This window comes from Anopheles coluzzii, chromosome 3 (assembly GCF_943734685.1).
Source record: "Anopheles coluzzii chromosome 3, AcolN3, whole genome shotgun sequence".
Taxonomy (NCBI): domain Eukaryota; kingdom Metazoa; phylum Arthropoda; class Insecta; order Diptera; family Culicidae; genus Anopheles; species Anopheles coluzzii.
This window is the reverse complement of record NC_064671.1, coordinates 70,106,635-70,124,873: the sequence shown is the minus strand read 5'-3', so window position 1 is coordinate 70,124,873 and position 18,239 is coordinate 70,106,635. Positions and strand designations below refer to the sequence as shown.

Below are 18,239 nucleotides of genomic sequence, written 5' to 3'. Positions count from 1 at the left end.
AGGAATTTCGCACCGATTTCGAGCGTTGGCGACGGTTTTTGGCCTGCAGGACCCTCGCTCGAAAGGAAAAAAAACCCGTCATAACTTTGCTTTCAAAAAGCGTCGCCAGCGAGGGAAATTCGCACCGATTTCGAGCGTTAACGACCTCACGAAAATCGATTTTTGGCTCGCGTTGGGCGTGTTTAGAGGGTGAGGTTGAGCGTTCGAAGCGATTCAAATGAGCGATTCGGGTGACCAGAAATGGAGTGTGCGAAAAAGAAAACCGTGTGTACCGGTGCAGAATTGCTTGCGAATGCAATTGTTAATACAAAAATATCGCTTATGCTGCTGTTGCTGTTGCTTGTGGAAATAGTGGAGAATAGGATAATAATCAAATGATTTCTAATAGTGGCCGCTAGAATCACGCACATGGACAGAGCATCAGTGCAACCCATTCGGTCGGTTGCTAGGTAACCGTTTGGAAAGGAGAAAATGTATTTCAAACAAGCTGGAAAACCATTCGCCAACGTAGGAGACTAGAACAAACATACCCAATAATGGCTTCGTACCCGTGTGCAGTTTTCCCGGAGGAAATAGAACCATTTGTTCAAAGCATTCGTCCCTACCAGGTGGCCGATATTGGCAGCAAAGGGTAAGAGAGTCTCATTGCCAACCGTGTAATCTTCAAAATTACTCTCCATCCACGTGTGTTACTCCCCATCCGCAGATGGATCGAACAACACGAAGTGCTGCAGAAGCTCTGCCAGCAGGCCTTCATAGAGGCCACCACCAAGCAGGAAGAGGTGGTGAAGGAGCAGCTAATATTGGAGGACAAAATTCCACTCCTGGTGCACGAGCTGTATAGTGTGTTGGTGTGGCGCACGGAAGTCCTTCCCCGGCTGCTAGCACTGAAGAACCCCGACGCCTCTTTCGTGTTGTACAGCGTGATCTACCAAGAGGCCAACGTTTGCTCGCTGCTCGAAACGGTCCTTTACCATCGGTCCGGCTGCGAGGCGCTCGGTAGCAACGCACTCGATCTGATCGACTACTGTGCCCAGGCTGCCGGGCGGCTGATTGGACTGCTAGCGAACGGCTACAACGACCGGGAGGATGATCCACCGCCGGACGAGCTGCTGAACGAATCGACCGCCGAGGAAGTGGTACGCATGGGACGCACCATGGACTTCCGCATCGGGGTCAAATCGCTCGGCATCGTGTCGTACCTCGTCGAAGGACTGGACCAGTTGCCGCTGAGTGCTGCCATGCGGCTAGTGCGCGTTCACGACTTTCCCTGCCTGATTGCGGAAGTGCTACACGCCAAGCCGTGGTTGCGCCGCAACCGCGAAGGTGTGTTTGAAAAGTATCGCAACGGCAGCTGGATACCGGCCCACGGCGACGCGATACTGAAGGTGACGGAAACCGAAGCCCAAACGTGGTTCTGTCTGTATCGGCTACTGTTCAACGGCGATCTTATGAGGGACTACGAAATCAACGGCTACCGGCACCGGGAAATTGGCAAATGCATTGGGTTAATGAACGAACAGCTGCTTGATCAGCTGCCGGCATTGATCCCGCTGAAGCAGCATCTCTGCACGCTTCAGCTCACGAACGAGGCGGGAGGAGGAACGGGGGGATCCACTGCTTCGTTGCTGCTGGAAGAGCTGCCAGAGGTACGCGAACGGCTGATGCAAGCGGCTCGGCGTACCGGCTGGGACCAGATAGTGGAAAAGCAGCGGAAGATTTTCATTGACCTGGAAGAGCATGATGTGGTCGAGATGGCAAAACGCATTGGCGCTGCCTACAATACCGACCTGCTGGAGCGATACACCGAGCAGGAGGAGAAAAGGCGCAAGCAGGGTGAAAATGACGCGAGCGCGGTCAAGGTGTGTGGCAACTGTGGAGCTTCGGCAGCCAAGAAATGCTCCAACTGTATGCATGTGTACTACTGCTCTCGGTAAGAACAGTCGATCCAGCTGGATTCCAATTTGAAACTACAATAGTGTTGTTCACTGCGATACACATTACTTTTCTTCTTTCACAAACAGCGACTGTCAGCTGCAAAACTGGACCGACCACAAAGAACTCTGTCGTCAGCTGAAATAAGGCCCCTCCTCCCCACGGTAGAGATGGCGGACCGTTCTCGATAATAAACTTGCACACAGCAGAAGATGTAGTGGTTTTGTGTAATCTTTCAGCAGGATACACCTCGGTTTATGTGTGATCTTCTTACACGTTCACAAAATAACTCATAATGTACGGCGGCAACTGTGGTTTAGGCTGTCTGCCGAAGGTGCTCCTTGATGACGTCGAGGGCTGGAGTCTCCTCTCCGAAATCCTGAAGTAACAAATGGACGCAAACAGAAAAGACGAGAAATGCATTACCGTGATTGTCGGGAAACGCAACGAGAGAGCCATCGGAGAATTTCCATTGAACGTAACACCTACCTTCAGCACGACGCAGGAGGCGCCGCAAATCTTTCGGGGCTTGCCTTCCTTGTCAATCTTGCACAGGCCGGACCATTCGCCGAGCTTCTTGTTGGAATCGACACGGATCAGTGGAATCTGGTGCTCGTTGCACAGGGCCGTGATCAGCTTCTTGTACTGCGGCTCGTCGCAGCTCTCGGCCAGAATGCACAGCACGGCCTGGCGTTTGTCGAGCGCCTTGCACGCTTCGTGAATACCGTGCACCAGTCCGTCGGCGATCAGCGACTTCTTCAGCACCTCCTGGAGGGCGGTGTTGACATCCATCGAGCCATCGACGGGCGCACTCGGGGCTTCACTGTAACACACGGTGCGGAAGAGAAGGACAACGAAACATCCGTCAATAGTTGCACATATACAAGCGATGTTGGTTGAAGCCAGTTGCTGGTAAGCGTGTTTTGTGGCACACTTGCGTCCTAGCACCCAGCCATGTCAACAAACTGATACTTACACTTCGACGTCGGACATTGTCTACACCACCAAGGTACGAGGACGAGGACCAAATCAGCAAAAAGACGAAAAAAAGAAAGAAAACAGAGCGTTAGTTTGTTCCAGCATAGTAGCAAAGCCACATGGAAGATCGGTACGCCGCGCTGACATCAAAACACATCTTCCGCATCCGCTGACAAATGGTCACACACAGGAGCACCACCGGCCGACTCCATTCGTACATCCGCGCGCACACACATCCATCCATCCGTACAGCGCGGGGTACCAAACGGTGCAGCACAACGGTGGCTCTATTTATGCTATTTCAGCCCACTTTCGACCAGCCAGGTGGCGAAATTACACGCTCACATTGCAGCCGAACGTTGCGGGAACCATTTTGATGCCTTTGGCGGCGCACAAATCGACATTTTCCAGCACTTACGGCAATTTATTTGCTAAGCGACACGAAATGTGTTTCACTATCGAAGCCTACGATTGACGGAAAAGAAAGAAAAAGACAGCAATCTGCCGGAGATCGCCGAGCGGAAGTTGATGGTGCCTGTCAGCTGTCAGATGATTCAACACTTGAGCTGTCAAGAATATTTCAGCACCTGCAACTGATTTCAAGCAAGTCGAAATGGTTTGAAATATTTCACGGCTAGCTAATTTTGGGGAATAAAAAATAATTTCGTAAGCAGCCAATTTGCGTAGGAGTTAGAATCGAATTTAATTTTACCATTTTACAATTAAAATAATTGTCTACCAGCCCATACAATACAATTGCTAACCCGGACACATCAGGCACAACAGGCGGCTCTGATTTGGAGGCGCTTGATCGATTCTCGATTTGACAGCAATGCAATTTTCTAATCTAAACGTAAACATCAAACACTTCTGGGCAAATAATCTTTTCCACAGTTTGGCGCGTCCTAGAACGGAAAACTTTGACCTAAAACTCATGCATCCGAGCTGTGCAGAAGGAAGCACGAAAGAACTAGCCGCACGGGAGAAACTTTTAGCCGATGACACAGAAGGAGTATATTTTCCCCCTTTTTCGCCGAAACCTTTCCCCCGATATGAAGCACAAAGCTTAAATTTAAGCAGAATTGGATATGCTTTTCCATTATTCAATTGGAATCGAAAGTCTGGTTTTAAAAGTCTAAATTCAGAGGCTAATTTAAGGAGGGGACAGAGATTAAAGTATAGCTATAGAGAAGAGGAAACAATAACTAACAAATAGTTCATCAACAGAAGCTCAACTTTGCATGAAAGTAGTTGTTAATTGATGACCATAAGCCCTTTGATTATAAAATATATTTTACTTTTTTTTTAAATAAATTTCTCTACATGAAGATCAATGAACTAAATTTCTGGGAAAGAAATCACTTTAACAAACTTGATTGAAAACGCCAATGCTGGTTGTTGCGAATACTAATAATAATGAAAGAGGGAGCGATGGCGGCCCAACAATAATGGTGGATGATTGTTTACCCATCGTCCGCCCCTTCCCCTCTGCCTCCAGCCCCACAAACAATTAGACAAAAATGAAATGCTTGCTAGTTTATACAAAAGTTATATTCTTGCTTGCGCTCCAAACTAATAATAACAAAAGTCTCGCGACTAAGGGCTAAGTGTGTTGTAGTGGGGTTAAATAAATTTATTTCCATTAGATCCGCGTAACCGCGGGGACCGCCGCTTAGTCGGCCGACGACATTGCTCTGGCCTGTGCACGCACGCGCTTCTCGTACTCCAGCCGATTCTGGCAGTAGATGGTGTACGCTTCCGCCTGGGCCGGATCCTTGATGTTCGGTTCGTTCAGCAGATCCTGTATGCCGAGCAGGATCTGTTTGATGGTGATGGCCGGGCGCCAGTCCTTCTCCTCGTCCAGCAGCGACAGACACACCGTCCCGGAGGGGTACACGTTCGGGTGGAACAGCGGCGGCTCGAACTTACACTTCGGCGGGCTCGTCGGATAGTCGTCCTTGAATATCATCTTCAGCCGGTACAGTCCACCCTCCCAGGCGGTGCCCTTCTTGCCGGGTATGGCACACTCCCAGGTCATCAAATTCAGCGATCCGTCCGTGTTCTTCACCGGACGTGCGACGAAGCCGTACGGGTGATCCTTGCGCCAAGCTTTGCGCTCCTCGCCGAGTCGCGATGCTGCTATTCCGGACATGGTTCGGTCGGGGGACTCGCAGTCTCTTGGTTATGGTGCTGGTTGGTCGCTTTTTTTCTGGGAATGCGTAGGATGTTCTAATTTTTTTAGGGGGAGCTACGCGACGCTGCTTTCCACGCGCCCAATATTGTTTATGATGCGTATGGGCTGACAGCTTCCCTTGAAATAATTCACGCTGCCTTTGTTTCTCGAACAATTCATCGCAGCCTGCTACATGTGTGCGTGTGCGTATGCGTGTGTGTGCGTCTGTCATAGGCTGCATGACAGTTGAGGTGGTTGTGTCAACAGAAACCAAAATAACCACAAACAGCCCCAAACAACGCCGTGTGCCTGCGCGGGTCGAATAGTTGTTCAACTCGGAATATTGCATTCGATAGCGTTTAAAATTGTTGAAACGGAAATGGAAGAGGCTCATCTGTAACTCCGGAATATTATCCCAGGTCCAAAATAAAACGATTGTTCGGCGTGACCAGCATACCCTTCTTCACCGTACCTGCCAACCTTGATTTGGAGGAAATTTCGTGCATTTGATGTAAAGGTAACCAAAATTGACCTGTTTTTATGTTCCTGACCTTCCTCATCAAACGGTAATTTAAATCTGCTTGCAGGATGGCTTACGCGGTGCTGGAAACGACGGACGTACTCGGGAATAAGGAGATTCTAGCTGCACCCGAGGGCTGGGTCCGTTGCACAAATGGCAAACAGTACCTCTGTTGGCCGAACGTGCGGAACATTAACTCGCTAAATGCACTGCTACAGGATGCGCATAGCGTACCGTCATTGATGTGGGAAAAGCACGAGTGTGTCATTAAGCGGTCAAACCTGGCGACGCTCGCGCTGGCAACTAAAGCGATAGACGACATGCAGAACCCCAGCCCAGAAAAGGGCGCAAGTGCCAAAGCTACCTCTAACAGTCCTGCCGCGAACACGCGTAAAAATGCGCAGAAAAGGTTGCTCGATGAATCGACCCTTGACGATGCTGCCTGCTCCGACGCGGATCTATTGCAGGAAGGAGCGGCACCTAGAACGTCCCAAGCAATGGAAATGTTTATCGCACTCCAGCGCCTAATCGAAAAGAATCAAGAGGAGATGACGAAGAAAATGAACGAAGGCTTCTATCGAATACAGAAAACAATGGTCAGCCTAATGCACAAGCGGGGAGATGTAGAGGACTTGACGGACGCATCGGACACCTCGAACACGGTTCCGGCAGCAGCAGCAGCAGCAGCAGCATCACCAGCGCCGGCGGCGGTTAGCACCAAAAATTACTTTGGCTTCAATATGAAACCTCTCAAAACTGTCGAAGAAATGTACAAGTTCGAGGAGCGGTTGAACGCGGAAAACTATCGCAAGCAGGTGCACGCCTGGATCGACAGTATCGTTTCGTACGAGCGCAATCCGGAGGCTCGCATGATGGAAATTTTGGACCTCATGTTCGATCGGCACCTGCTGCCGCTGTTCAGCTGGACCGGCACTAGCACGAGGGGGATGAAGAAGCGGTCGTTCGCGAAGTATCGTAACATCATCAGCCTGTATGAGTACACCGGGACGACCTCTACGCACCAGGCGGACAAGCTCTTTGTGTCGCAGTTTTTTATGAAAAAGCTTCGACACGCAACGACCCGTGCCGCTACGCTGAAGGGGCTGCGAAGGTGCGTACCGCACTCGCCGGGACCGAGAAAAATACGAACGAGCAAGCCGGACAACAGTGAGGTGCGTGAGGTCGACGGGATCACAAAGTACGTTAAGATAAGCCGGGTCGACTACAGCACCATCTCGGAGAAGGTGCCCAGTGACTCTGGTAAGGATTGCAAGGATAGCATTGGTAACAGCAGCAGCAACAACTTGCAGACGCAGTTCAAACAAGATTCAAACGACACGCAGGATGTTATGGAGGATGACGACGAGTACATAGACTTTAGCAATATAGAGCTCAAGCCGGAGGAGGACATGCAGCCAACATTGTTCATGAGCGCGGATGAGGAGTCGGAATGATGCGGACGGTTGTTACGTACGGTGAAGAGTTTTAAGCTGATATTGGGATAGGTTGAGCAGCTGTTTTGTATACTGCCAGAATCTGTTCCATTCTTTATTTTTAATTGCGAGATAAGGCTCTTCTATATAGCTATGATTTAGCCTAAGAATTGTTTTTTTCACTTTATTGTGACACCTTTAGGCTGACGATACACGGCACGGAACCGTGAGATCCCTTCTCCACGAGGAAGTATGTGTATAGTTTTTTTGCCATAGCGTTTTATTTGGTTTTATCATAAAAATAACAACAATTCGATAAATCTCTTTATCAAAGTATTTTATCACATGAATGGAAAAGGGGGAATAGTCAGTAACGGGCGAAGTGTTTGAATCTGGTGACATATTTCAAGCGCTGTAAATATTGCATTGAAATATTGCATCCGGCGTTATTCCTTGCGCTCTATTTGACATACGAGAAATGACAGCTGTTTGTTTCAATAGCCCGAATAACAACAAACAAAAGCACAAGGACAGCGGACGACGCCGATTCCGTGCAGGAATTTTTCGTTTTCTGTGGCGTACGGTGGAAATTATAAGGGAAACCCATTTGTTGCAAGCCAAGGTACACCAAGACGTAGTGCAACACGTAACCATCTTGTCGCAGCAGCAGGTAACATTAGGCAAACATAGCTGAGTTCTAAAGCTCGCGTTTTAATTTGTAGGATGCCCTATATCTTAGTGGAAATAGTGGACGAGGGTGGCAACAAGGAGCTGATTGCGGCGCCCGAAACATGGCTCGAGCGGGACGAAAGAGACTCGCAAGCGTTCCTCTGCTGGCCGAGTGTGCGGAACATTACCACGCTCAATGCGCTGCTGGCCGACGCCAGCAGCACTCCGTTGCCCGGGTGGGAAAAACACCCGTGCGTGATCAAGTGCTCAAACATACAGTCGCTTGCGATAGCTGGCAAAATGATTGACACCTTACAAAAACACTGGAAGGACTATGGCGGTGGTGCGTCGAAAAGGAGCAACCGACCGGGTGATGCCAGCAATGGGTCGAGTTTGAAAGTGAAGCAAGAAAATGGTTTCCGGGATGGGAACCGGACGGCTGCGCGGTTCGAGGACGAATCGGACGAAGAGGAGCTGACCGGCATGCTCGTCGAGCTGACGCGTAAGATCGAAAGCAGCAACGATGCGGTCAGAAAAAGACTGTACGATGGTTTCCGTCGGGTGGAGAAATGTTTGGACGAGTTGGCAGAAGAATCGCTTCCCATACCGAGTAGCAATACAACCAACCTGCGCAAGCCATCCGGCCAGGCATGGTCACCGCCGCACAGCGCGTTCGAGTTTTACGTCAACCCGCTTACCTGCATTGAAGAGATGAACGATTTCGAGGAGCGTTTGTACGACGACGAATATCGAACGCAGGTTCACCGTTGGATCGACTACACCATCGGCCACGAGCGCAAGCCGGTCAAGCGCATGGTGGAAATACTGGACGCGCTAATAGATATCGCTTTTTTGGCGAAATTTACCTGGACCGGCCGAAGCAGAACGGGCAAACTTGCCCTGGTGGACTACGCCAACATTGTTGACCTTTTCCAGTACGCCGGTACGACACAGACGCACCTAGCCACGCCACGGTTTGTGGCAGAATTCTTTTCCAGAAAGCTAAACCACCTTTCCGCGGCAAAGCTGAGACAAGCGCAGCAATTGCGCAACCTTCCGACGGGGGACAAACATCCAACCTACACGGAAGAAGACGACGATGAGAGCACCCAGACATCCGCGACACCATCGTTTACGTTAGAGGACGAAGATAGCAGCATCGCAGAAACCTCGGCACCGGTGACGATTGCGACAAATAACGACAACGCGGAATCCAGCGCTCCTTCTTCTCCTCCTCTTCCTGCTTCTCATTCTTCTTCTACGCCCCCCGTTCTTCAAACCACACAAAAGATGCAGCCCAAAAAGCTCACCACAAGCTCGGAGATTATTATCGATCGCTTTAACACCATCGAAGAGTTGGATGCGTTCGAAGAGCAGCTGAACGATCCGGAGATTCGTGTGCGCGTGCATCGCTGGGCTAGCGAAACGGTTGGCTACGAATCTGATCCAGATCGTCGCATGATGGAAATGTTGGACCTCCTGTTTGATCGTCACTTTCTACCCAAGTTTACGTGGCGAGGAAGGAGGGAAGGAAGCTACGCCCTGTTCAGGTACAGCAACATCCTGCGGCTGTTCCAATACATTGCCACTAGCGCGACGCATCTTGCCGACCCGCTTTATGTGGAGAAATTTTTATCCAACAAGCTGAGACATGCTAGCGTACGGGCGGAGCTGTACCAAGGGTTGCGAAAGTCGGTGCCGAGGAAGCGGCGCCTTGTATAATTATGACACAACAATCGATTGACACGTGATATCGGAACGGTACCGAAGTGTGCGATGCTATCGGGACATTTACAATGTTTTAGCGTGTTTTATGAATTGCACTGTATATATTAAAAAATAAAGAATACAAAGGATAATCATCCCAATATAACCTTGAGTAGTATACAGTATATGAATTAGTGGTGGGAGCTCGTTATCGGACCTACCCGATGCTGGAATCGATTCCGATTCCGGAGCCAATTTCGAAATTGACTCCGGGGCTAAATCCAAAATTGACTTCGGAATCGATACCGGAATCCGAATCAACCTGCAATTTGAACGGGTAACGGAATCAGGATTGACTCCAAAAAAGAAATTAGCTCCGGAATGAGAATCAGTTATTATGAAGATGCCTATAAGAATACTTAATTTTCCCCATCGCTGATTTGAATGTCGTATGTGGAAGCTGCTGTAGCTGCTGCGGCATCCTTGTCCCATTGCCGGAGGGCTCCACAGGTGTCCCCAAATACTCTACGCGCCATTTCAACAGGAAATTGGAATAATTAGAAATTTTTCAGCAACAGACTTCCTTTGCTGCCGAATAGATTGAAACATTTCACTCTCGTTGTGTATGGATCTGTCAAACAACGTTCTACGAATTGTATTTCGTTTGTTTTGATTTGCCGATAATCCTAGACGCTAGCGCGAACAGAAAGCACACATGTTGAACGCACAAAAATGCGGATTATTCTTTAAATATTGTGTCCAGCGATTATTTATCTTTAGTCCCAGGTGATATACATTACACAGTGACCAGTTGTTTGATTGTGTATCGTCCATTGAGTGGGAAAGCTGATCGCACCGAAGGAAAGCAAATAAAGAAGGTAAGCGCGCCAGAAAAAGGTTGAACTGATGGCGGTAGTAATACAATTTCTCAGCAATTGCAGGATGCCGTACGCAGTGGTGGAAACGGTGGATGCTGCGGGAGATACGAAATTGCTGACTGTGCCGGAGCAGTGGCTTGTTGTCTGCGAAGCGGAAGGCGTCGAGTATCTGCGTTGGCCGGATGCGAAAAGCGTTAGACACATTAAATCACTGCTGGCCGACGATCTAAGCCGCCCGGAGGCTTCATGGGAAAAGCATAAATGCACAGTAATCTATAGGGATATCGCGTCAATGTTGGTAGCGCAGCAAACGCTGAAAATAATACAGCAGCATCGCAAAACAGAAGACACCGCTGGCATCGCGAACAGCAGTACACCAATTGTTGCGATGAATCCGGCAGTCACTCATGGTGGAACAATTCAATCGAGCGGAAATGGGCAAGGAATGAGTGGTCGTCCGAGTACAACTGAAGAGCGAGATCCCTTTCACGATGTAGATTCCGCCCCGCCGCTGTTGCAACAGCAACCGAGCCATTCGGCAAGCCGACAGTACCAGGAAAATGACCCATTTGAAGATATCGGCAAATTTGAGGACCTAATCCCACAGAATGTTAGTTCCGTGGAGAAAGATTGTTTGCCTACTGTCGTCGACACGAACGAACCGGGTTATGTTGAGATGATGCACACCAACAAGAATGTTGAAAATGATCCTGCCCAAGATGTTAAACTATTTCCCCAGCTATATGACATGATCCTTGAACTAAAAAGCATGATGAAGGCGAACCAGGAAGAGATTAGACAAAAGCTAGCTGAAGGCTTCAGCCAACTGCAAACAGCCTTCAAGACCTGGACGGAGCAAAGTGTACACAAGCAACAGGGCCAGCCAACCTCGTACGATCCCGCTGATTATCAAGTGTTCGGGCTGGCGAGCATAGAGGAGGTGAAGGGCTTTGACGAGCGATTGAAGGATGCAAAGTTTAGGCAAGGTGTTCACAAATGGATCAACCGTTTCGTTAGCGATGTAGAGAGTTCGTGGAATCGTATGCAAAAAATGATGAGCGTGATATTTAGTCAAAAGTGTGTGCTCGATCTCAGTATTACCGGTTCGGGGGGACTGAGATACCCTATACTCAACTGCTTACAAATACTGAATTTGTTCAAGTACATCGGTACCACCAGCAGGCATCAGGTGAACGATGGTGAGGTGCGAGATTTCTTTATAAAACGTATAAAGTACGTAAAGGACATGGAAACCTATAGGCACACACACGCACCGTCGAAGAAGAAAAATGCTAAATTACGTACGATTGCACCGAGCTTGCGTCTGAGCGTGGAGGAGGTGTGCGAAGATGAAACGATGATGCAACTGGATGAAAGTATGGAACAGATTGAAATGATGAAAGAGCAGAATGGAAAGAGAATGCGGCTCGATAGCATTGAACAGCAGCGGGAAAGTAGCTCCAAGGAAGGTAGTCTACCGACTGTAGGGGAAGAAAATCCGCCAGATAGCAATCATGTTTTCCCTCTCAAAACGCTTGACGACATGAATGCATTTGAAGTTAGGCTGTGCGACGAGCGTGAACTAATGCATACGCAGCTGTGGATTGACCATCATTTGCACTATGACACGAAGAATGTTGAAGATCACATGAAAATTTTGCTGGGGCGGTTGGTGGATAAAAATGTGTTGCTTAACTTTTGCTGGATCAAGGACACTGGCGGCGGAAAACGTTCGCTGGCGGAGTATAAACACTTTGTTGGACTGTTTCATTATGTTAGGGAAAAAGGAAAAAGGACTTATGTACAAGATCAGGGATGCGTATCTAACTTCTTTACTGAAGTTTTGGACCACGTGTCGTAGGGCTGAGCGCTTAGTACAAGAGGGCGAGGTAAGCGTGACATTAGTTGAGCTGCTAAGGATATATGCAAAAACTATGGATATCAATTTTATTGAATAAAAACTGCAGTAATCTAAAGACTCATGCAATATAAAATTAAACATTCTGTTTAAAATACTGTTGGGGTTTTGAAAACAGCGTCAAAAGTCACATGAAATATTTCACACGCAGGTGGGGTACGATGCTGTCATGCGAAATGCAACGAAATGACGTCTGTTTGTTGTGAATTTTAGAACGAAGCAAACACAATCCACAGCCGAATAAGGGACGCCGAGACGAGCAGAGTTGAACGCATTTTAATCGTGATTTTACTCTGGATTACCTTCGAAATTCGTCTTTCTTTCGACCATTGTGTGTAGATCCAGTGTTGAAGTACCAATAACGATAATACGTCAAGAATAGGAAGTTGTTTATCGACCTAGGAAAGGCCTGCCAACGACTGCATTGATACGAGATATTCAGCGAAGGTAAGCGATGAGAACGGGGTTCAATTTCTTGGTTTTGTTATATATCTAAATAGTTTAATGCAGATTCTGATTGCAGGATGCCGTACGTTATAATAAAGACGGATAACGCAGCGGGCCAAAAGAAGCTGCTGGTGGTGCCTGAAACATGGGTGGAAAGTAAAGCCGGACAAGGCGAATATTTGCGTTGGCCAGATGCGAAAAGTATAAAAAATCTGAAAGAACTGCTAGAGAATGAAAAAAGCATCCCAGCAGCTGTATGGGAAAAACGTAAATGCAATATCATATACCAGCACGTTCCTTCTCTAGCATCAGGAGAGAAAACGATAGAAATTATGCAAAATTCGATTCCTGCTGGTAAAGGCACCAGTACAAGCACAACGAAGAGTATGGAATGGAAATGTGCTAAGGATCAGAAGAATGAACCAGGAGCGTATCATCCTCCTTCGAAAGGGACGCTGATTGTGGTTGAAGAAACACAGCCGAGTGAAAATTTGCAGGATTTATTAGGCGTTGTGATTCCCAAGGAGGAGATCGAGGATTCATTTGAAGATTCGAATGATCTGCTAAGAATAGAACCTTTAAATGTTTTAACTGAAAGGGAAAGACAAAGCAACGAACAAAATCTGATGTCCTTGCTAGGCATCGAGGAAACGGGGTACGATCCATTCAACGATGTAAGTCCTTCTGCGGAAGTATCCCAGCCAAGTGCGAGCAAGGTAGCTGGGAAGAGTTCTGCAAAGATCGATCCACCTAGAAATCCAAGTTTGAATGTGATCGAGGCAAAACAGCTGAGAGATTTAGACATAATAGAGTACGATCCGTTTGAGGAGGTAAGCCCTTCGCCGGAAGTATCCCATCCACCTAGTAAACCACGTGTGAATGTGATCGATGCTAAGCAGCTGATAGATGATGCACAACGCTTCTTCTCCGACGCCAGCAAAGAGGCGGATAGTGAACCATCCGTAGAGATTCAGTCATTTTCTCAGCTAATCGATATGGTACAAGAGATAAAATTTATGATCGAAAAAAGTCAGAAAGACATTAAAAAAATTGTGTCCAATGCTATGTACAAAATGACTAGGTCCATTAATATGCTGCTGGATGGAGAAGTTACTGGGATGCCGATCGATAATCTGTCGGATGATAATGAAGGACTGAAATTCGACGTGCTAACGAGCGTAGAGGCAGTGGAAAACTTCGAAGAACGTCTGAAGGACGAAAAATATCTGAAGGAGATACACAGCTGGGTCGATTCCTGTGTCCGTTTTGAGGGTAGCGCACAGCACCGTATGCATAAAATGCTGGATCTGATATTCGACCGAAAACTATTTGCAAAGTTCAGCTGGTCAGGAAGATATAAACTCCCAATGCAAAAGTATACGAATATACTGAAACTGTTTGAATACATCGGCACCAACGGTATGGAACGCGTGGAACGAGCGCATGTAGAAATATTCTTTAAAGGAAAATTGACCCATGCCTATGCTAGGGTACACATTACCAGTACGGACAGATCGCACCCAAAAAAACGGAAAACTACACTTCAGACGTGCGATCAAGGTCAGGCAAGCAAATCGAAAATAGGTCCAACAGAAGAAATCTCAAACGCATCGGAATTTAATGTGAATGTGCAAGGTGCCAGTCATAGAGGTACCGTCGAACAACAAAAAGGCAACTTAGAAACGGGACAAGCTTCAACAGCACTACCAAGTACTTCAAAACCATCCGTAAAGGTAATTTTACCTGTAGTTAATGTTAATCCTATAAAATCGACGATACAACTGGATGGATTCGAAAGTGCTTTAAACGACGTGAAAAAGAAAATCCAAGTGCATAGATGGGTTGATAGAACGGTTGGCCAAATTGCTGATGCTGAACAACGGATGAAAGTGTTGCTGGAACGGCTGATTGATCGAAATGCTTTGCAAAATTTTTGCTGGATGGATACTGGCAGCGGAAAGCGACGATTAGACCAGTACAAAAACTTTATTCGACTGTTCGAGTACGCCAGCAGAACCATGGTATCCAATACGGTCTTGTTTCATCATGAATTGGTGGCCAGCTTCTTTGCAAAGACGTTGGACCACGTGTCGTAGCAAGTAGGCTGAGGAAATTAAAATGCGAACGAAATGAAATAAATGGTGATCGACCAAGAATTGAAATATTTCACACGCGTGTGTACGATGCTGTCACGCGAAATGCAATGAAATGACGTCTGTTTGTTGTGAATTTGAGAACGAGGCAAATGCAATCCACAGCCGAATGAGGGACGCCAAGACGAGCAGAGAGTTGAACGCATTTTAATCGTGATTTTAATCTGGATTTCCTTCGAAATTCGTCTTTGTTTCGACCATTCTGTGTAATTCGATCCGGTGTTGCAGTCATACCGATAATACGTCAAGAATAGGAAGTTGATCATCGAGCTAGGAAAGGCCTGCAAACGACTGCATTCATACGAGATATTCAGGGAAGGTAAGCGAACAGAATGTGGTTCAATTTCTTAGTTTTGTGATATATCAGAATGTGGTTCAATTTCTTGGTTTTGTTATATATCTAAATAGTTTAATGCAGATTGTGATTGCAGGATGCCGTACGCCATTATAGAGACGGATGATGCTGCGGGTAAAAAGAAGCTGCTGGTGGTGCCCGAACCATGGGTGGAAGACGAAGAAGGCGAGTATTTGCGTTGGCCTGATGCGAAAAGTATGAAAAAACTGAAAGAACTACTAGAGAATGAAAAAAGCAGCCCGACGCCTGTATGGGAAAAGCGTAACTGCAAGATTATATGCCAGGAAGTTCCATCACTAGCAGCGGGAGAGAAAACGATAGAAATCATACACAATTCGTCAGATGCTGGTACTAGCGATCAAAGTACGGGAACTAACAAAAATCTCATTGATACAATAGCTAAAGCCACCAGCACAAGCTCAATGAAAGGAGGAAAATGCAAAACTGCCATTGCCCAGAACAGTAAAACGGTAGCGTACGATCCTCCTTCGGTAGGGAGTACTCTTATTGTGGTCGAAGAATCACAGCCAAGTGAAAATTTGCAGGATTTATTAAGCGTTGTGATTCCCAAGGAAGAGAACGAGGATCCGTTTGATGATTCAGACGCTTCTGAAGAACTTTTGGAACCGAGCACGAATGATCCGCTTGAGCAGGAGTGTTTCAGTGATATGACAGAAACAGAGAAACGGAAAAATGAACAGAATCTGTTGTCCTTGTTAGGTATAGAGGAACCGGAGTACGATCCATTTGATGATGTAAGCTCTTCATCGGAAGTATCCCAGCCAAGTGGAAGCAGCGTAGCTGGGAAGAGTTCGACAAACATTGATCCTCTTAGCAAACCACTTTTGAATGTGATCGATGCAAAGCAGCTGAGAGATTTACAGATAATTGAGTACAATCCATTTAAGGAGGTAATCCCTTCACCGGAAGTATCCCAGCCAAGTCTGAGCAACGTGGCTGGGAAGATTTCTGCAAAGATTGATGCACCACGAAATCCACGTTTGAATGTCATCCATTCAAAGCAGCAGAGAGATTTAGGGACAATAGAGTACGATCTAGTTGATGAGGTAGGCCCTTCGCGAGAAGTATCCCAGCCAAGTGTGAGCAACATGTCTGGGAAGAGTTTTGCAAAAAATGATCCACCTAGAATGGCACGTGTGAATGTGATCGATGCAAAGCAGCTGAGAGGTTTAGATACAATAGAGTACGATCTAGTTGACGAATTAAACCCTTCACCGGCAGTATCTCAGCCAAGTGTGAGCATCGTGTCTGGAAAAGATTCTGTTAAAAATGACCCACCTAGAAAACCACGTGTGAATGTGATCGATGCAAAGCAGCTGAGAGATGATGCACAACGTTTCTTCTCCGGCACCAACAAAGAGGCGGACAGTGAACCATCGGTAGAGATTCAGACGTTTTCTCAACTAATCGACATGGTACACGAGTTGAAGTGTACGATTGAACGAAATCAGAAGGACATAAAAAAAATAATTTGGAATGCTATGTATCAAGTGAACAGATCCATTCATACGCTGCTGGATAAAAAAATGAATGAATCGTGTGAAAATTTATCAGATGACGATGAAGACCAGACATTCGACCTGCTAACGAGCGTAGAGGAGGTGGAAAACTTCGAAGAACGACTGAAGGATGAAACATATCTGAACAAGATACACCGATGGGTCGATTATTGTGTCCGTTTTGAGAGTAGCGGTCATTTTCGAATGCACAAAATGCTGGATCTGATATTCGACCGAAAACTATTAGCCAAGTTCAGCTGGTCGGGAAGGAATAAACAACTACCCATGAAACACTATGAGAATATACTGAAACTGTTTGAATATATAGGAACCAATAGTATTGAGCATGTAAACCGGGATGATGTGACTACATTTTTCTTAAATAAACTAAAACATGCTCAGTACAGGGTAAATCTCCGCTCTTTTGCTATGAGCGTACCAAAAAAACGAAAACACCCTAATAAGAGAAGCGATCAAGGTCAGGCAAGCAAATCGAAAAAATGCCCAGCGGAAGAAATCTCCAACGCACCGGAATTGAATGTGAGCAATGAGAGTACGAGTAAAATTAGTGCAGTTGGTATCGAACAAAGTATACCCAACATAGAGAAGCGACCAGTTTCGATAGCTCCTGCTGGTACTTCATATGCTTTCATCAAGGAAATATTACCCGAGATTGATATTGCTCCGGCTCAATCGCTAGCACAAATGGATGAATTCGAAACTGAATTAAATGACGAGAAAAGGAAAAAGCAAGCTCAAAGTTGGGTCGACAGAACGGTTGGACAAATTGCTGATGCTGAACAACGGATGAAAGTGTTGCTGGAACGGTTGATTGATAAAAATGTCTTGCTAAACTTTTGCTGGACGGATACTACTAGCGGAAAACGACGATTAGACCAGTACAAAAACTTTGTTCGACTGTTTGAGTACGCCAGCAGAACCATGCTATTCAATACTGTCGTGTTTAATCACGGATTTGTGGCCAGCTTCTTTGCAAAGACGTTGGACTACGTGGCGCAGCAAGTAGGCTGAAGTAGTGGAACCATTATAATCGTTAATATAAATAGGAACATTGCTGAGAGTGGTGCGTTTTCGATCAGCGCATGAGATTAGCAATTTTCAAAGATAGATTAATCACCTTGGAAAAGTATCTTGTGTTGCACAAACAAGAAAGGGGAATTGATCTGATTTGAAAACGAGAATTTTTAAAAAGAACTAAGAAAAACTACTTGAATAACGTCCAATATTCTGTTCAAGCAATGTGCGTGCGAATTTTGAAAACAATATTAACAAGTAAATAAAGCTGGAAACATAGAAAATAAAGAGGTTTTGGGTTTTTTCTCATGCGATGAATAGAGTTTTGAGCGATACGATGGCGTCTGTTGCATGTGTATGCAACTGGGAATATAAATATCCTGCACCGCAGGAAGCAGTACGGCATTCGCAGTGCTTTTTTAAAGGAAATCCTGTAGTTCCTACTAGTGATGGGCTGCATGGAGCGCACCCACGACTCCGATCCGATTTCGACTATTGTTCGTCCGATTCCGACTCCG

The 18,239-nt window shown here is 46.6% G+C and overlaps 8 protein-coding genes across 13 annotated transcripts; 6 read left to right on the top strand and 2 right to left on the bottom strand.

Moving 5' to 3' along the window:
• The first annotated feature begins 5 nt into the window (after window positions 1–5).
• On the top strand, window positions 6–2,146 carry LOC120959973 (zinc finger MYND domain-containing protein 10 homolog). The gene is made up of 3 exons (XM_040383810.2): window positions 6–631; window positions 707–1,933; window positions 2,025–2,146. Exons 1-3 carry the CDS (start codon window positions 537–539, stop codon window positions 2,080–2,082), a joined length of 1,380 nt encoding a protein of 459 aa, XP_040239744.2. The 5' UTR covers window positions 6–536; the 3' UTR covers window positions 2,083–2,146.
• Window positions 2,147–2,150: 4 nt separating this feature from the next.
• Window positions 2,151–3,445, bottom strand: LOC120959974 (40S ribosomal protein S12). Its single transcript, XM_040383811.2, has 4 exons — window positions 3,332–3,445; window positions 2,912–2,931; window positions 2,425–2,758; window positions 2,151–2,314 (listed from the first exon to the last, which is right to left on the bottom strand). The coding sequence occupies exons 2-4, from the start codon at window positions 2,926–2,928 to the stop codon at window positions 2,252–2,254; spliced, it is 414 nt and encodes a 137-aa protein (XP_040239745.1). The 5' UTR covers window positions 2,929–2,931; window positions 3,332–3,445; the 3' UTR covers window positions 2,151–2,251.
• Window positions 3,446–4,525: 1,080 nt separating this feature from the next.
• Window positions 4,526–5,224, bottom strand: LOC120957299 (SUMO-conjugating enzyme UBC9-B). Its single transcript, XM_040379424.2, has one exon. The coding sequence runs from the start codon at window positions 5,063–5,065 to the stop codon at window positions 4,586–4,588; it is 480 nt and encodes a 159-aa protein (XP_040235358.1). The 5' UTR covers window positions 5,066–5,224; the 3' UTR covers window positions 4,526–4,585.
• Window positions 5,225–5,328: 104 nt separating this feature from the next.
• On the top strand, window positions 5,329–7,317 carry LOC120956249 (uncharacterized). 2 transcript variants are annotated; one of them, XM_049610365.1, is made up of 2 exons: window positions 5,329–5,597; window positions 5,674–7,317. In XM_049610365.1, coding segments are annotated over exons 1-2 (1,389 nt in total). In that variant the 5' UTR covers window positions 5,329–5,595; the 3' UTR covers window positions 7,061–7,317. The 2 variants fall into 2 exon arrangements, with proteins under 2 accessions (XP_049466322.1, XP_049466323.1); XM_049610366.1 differs by having other exon boundaries at window positions 5,329–5,603.
• Window positions 7,318–7,548: 231 nt separating this feature from the next.
• LOC125907530 (uncharacterized) lies at window positions 7,549–9,581 on the top strand. The gene is made up of 2 exons (XM_049610364.1): window positions 7,549–7,661; window positions 7,762–9,581. Exon 2 carries the CDS (start codon window positions 7,763–7,765, stop codon window positions 9,428–9,430), a length of 1,668 nt encoding a protein of 555 aa, XP_049466321.1. The 5' UTR covers window positions 7,549–7,661; window position 7,762; the 3' UTR covers window positions 9,431–9,581.
• A 477-nt stretch (window positions 9,582–10,058) lies between these two features.
• On the top strand, window positions 10,059–12,292 carry LOC120957506 (uncharacterized). Of its 2 annotated transcripts, none has more exons than XM_040379748.2 (2): window positions 10,059–10,293; window positions 10,357–12,292. In XM_040379748.2, the coding sequence occupies exon 2, from the start codon at window positions 10,358–10,360 to the stop codon at window positions 12,152–12,154; it is 1,797 nt and encodes a 598-aa protein (XP_040235682.2). In that variant the 5' UTR covers window positions 10,059–10,293; window position 10,357; the 3' UTR covers window positions 12,155–12,292. The 2 variants fall into 2 exon arrangements, with proteins under 2 accessions (XP_040235682.2, XP_040235681.2); XM_040379747.2 differs by having other exon boundaries at window positions 10,348–12,292.
• Window positions 12,293–12,367: 75 nt separating this feature from the next.
• Window positions 12,368–14,827, top strand: LOC120957505 (uncharacterized). 2 transcript variants are annotated; one of them, XM_040379746.2, is made up of 2 exons: window positions 12,368–12,658; window positions 12,735–14,827. In XM_040379746.2, exon 2 carries the CDS (start codon window positions 12,736–12,738, stop codon window positions 14,752–14,754), a length of 2,019 nt encoding a protein of 672 aa, XP_040235680.2. In that variant the 5' UTR covers window positions 12,368–12,658; window position 12,735; the 3' UTR covers window positions 14,755–14,827. The 2 variants fall into 2 exon arrangements, with proteins under 2 accessions (XP_040235680.2, XP_040235679.2); XM_040379745.2 differs by having other exon boundaries at window positions 12,722–14,827.
• A 31-nt stretch (window positions 14,828–14,858) lies between these two features.
• Window positions 14,859–18,032, top strand: LOC120957504 (uncharacterized). 3 transcript variants are annotated; one of them, XM_040379744.2, is made up of 2 exons: window positions 14,859–15,130; window positions 15,220–18,032. In XM_040379744.2, exon 2 carries the CDS (start codon window positions 15,244–15,246, stop codon window positions 17,716–17,718), a length of 2,475 nt encoding a protein of 824 aa, XP_040235678.2. In that variant the 5' UTR covers window positions 14,859–15,130; window positions 15,220–15,243; the 3' UTR covers window positions 17,719–18,032. The 3 variants fall into 3 exon arrangements, with proteins under 3 accessions (XP_040235678.2, XP_040235676.2, XP_040235675.2); XM_040379742.2 differs by having other exon boundaries at window positions 14,861–15,130; window positions 15,230–18,032; XM_040379741.2 differs by having other exon boundaries at window positions 14,865–15,130; window positions 15,243–18,032.
• The last annotated feature ends 207 nt before the right edge of the window (window positions 18,033–18,239 follow it).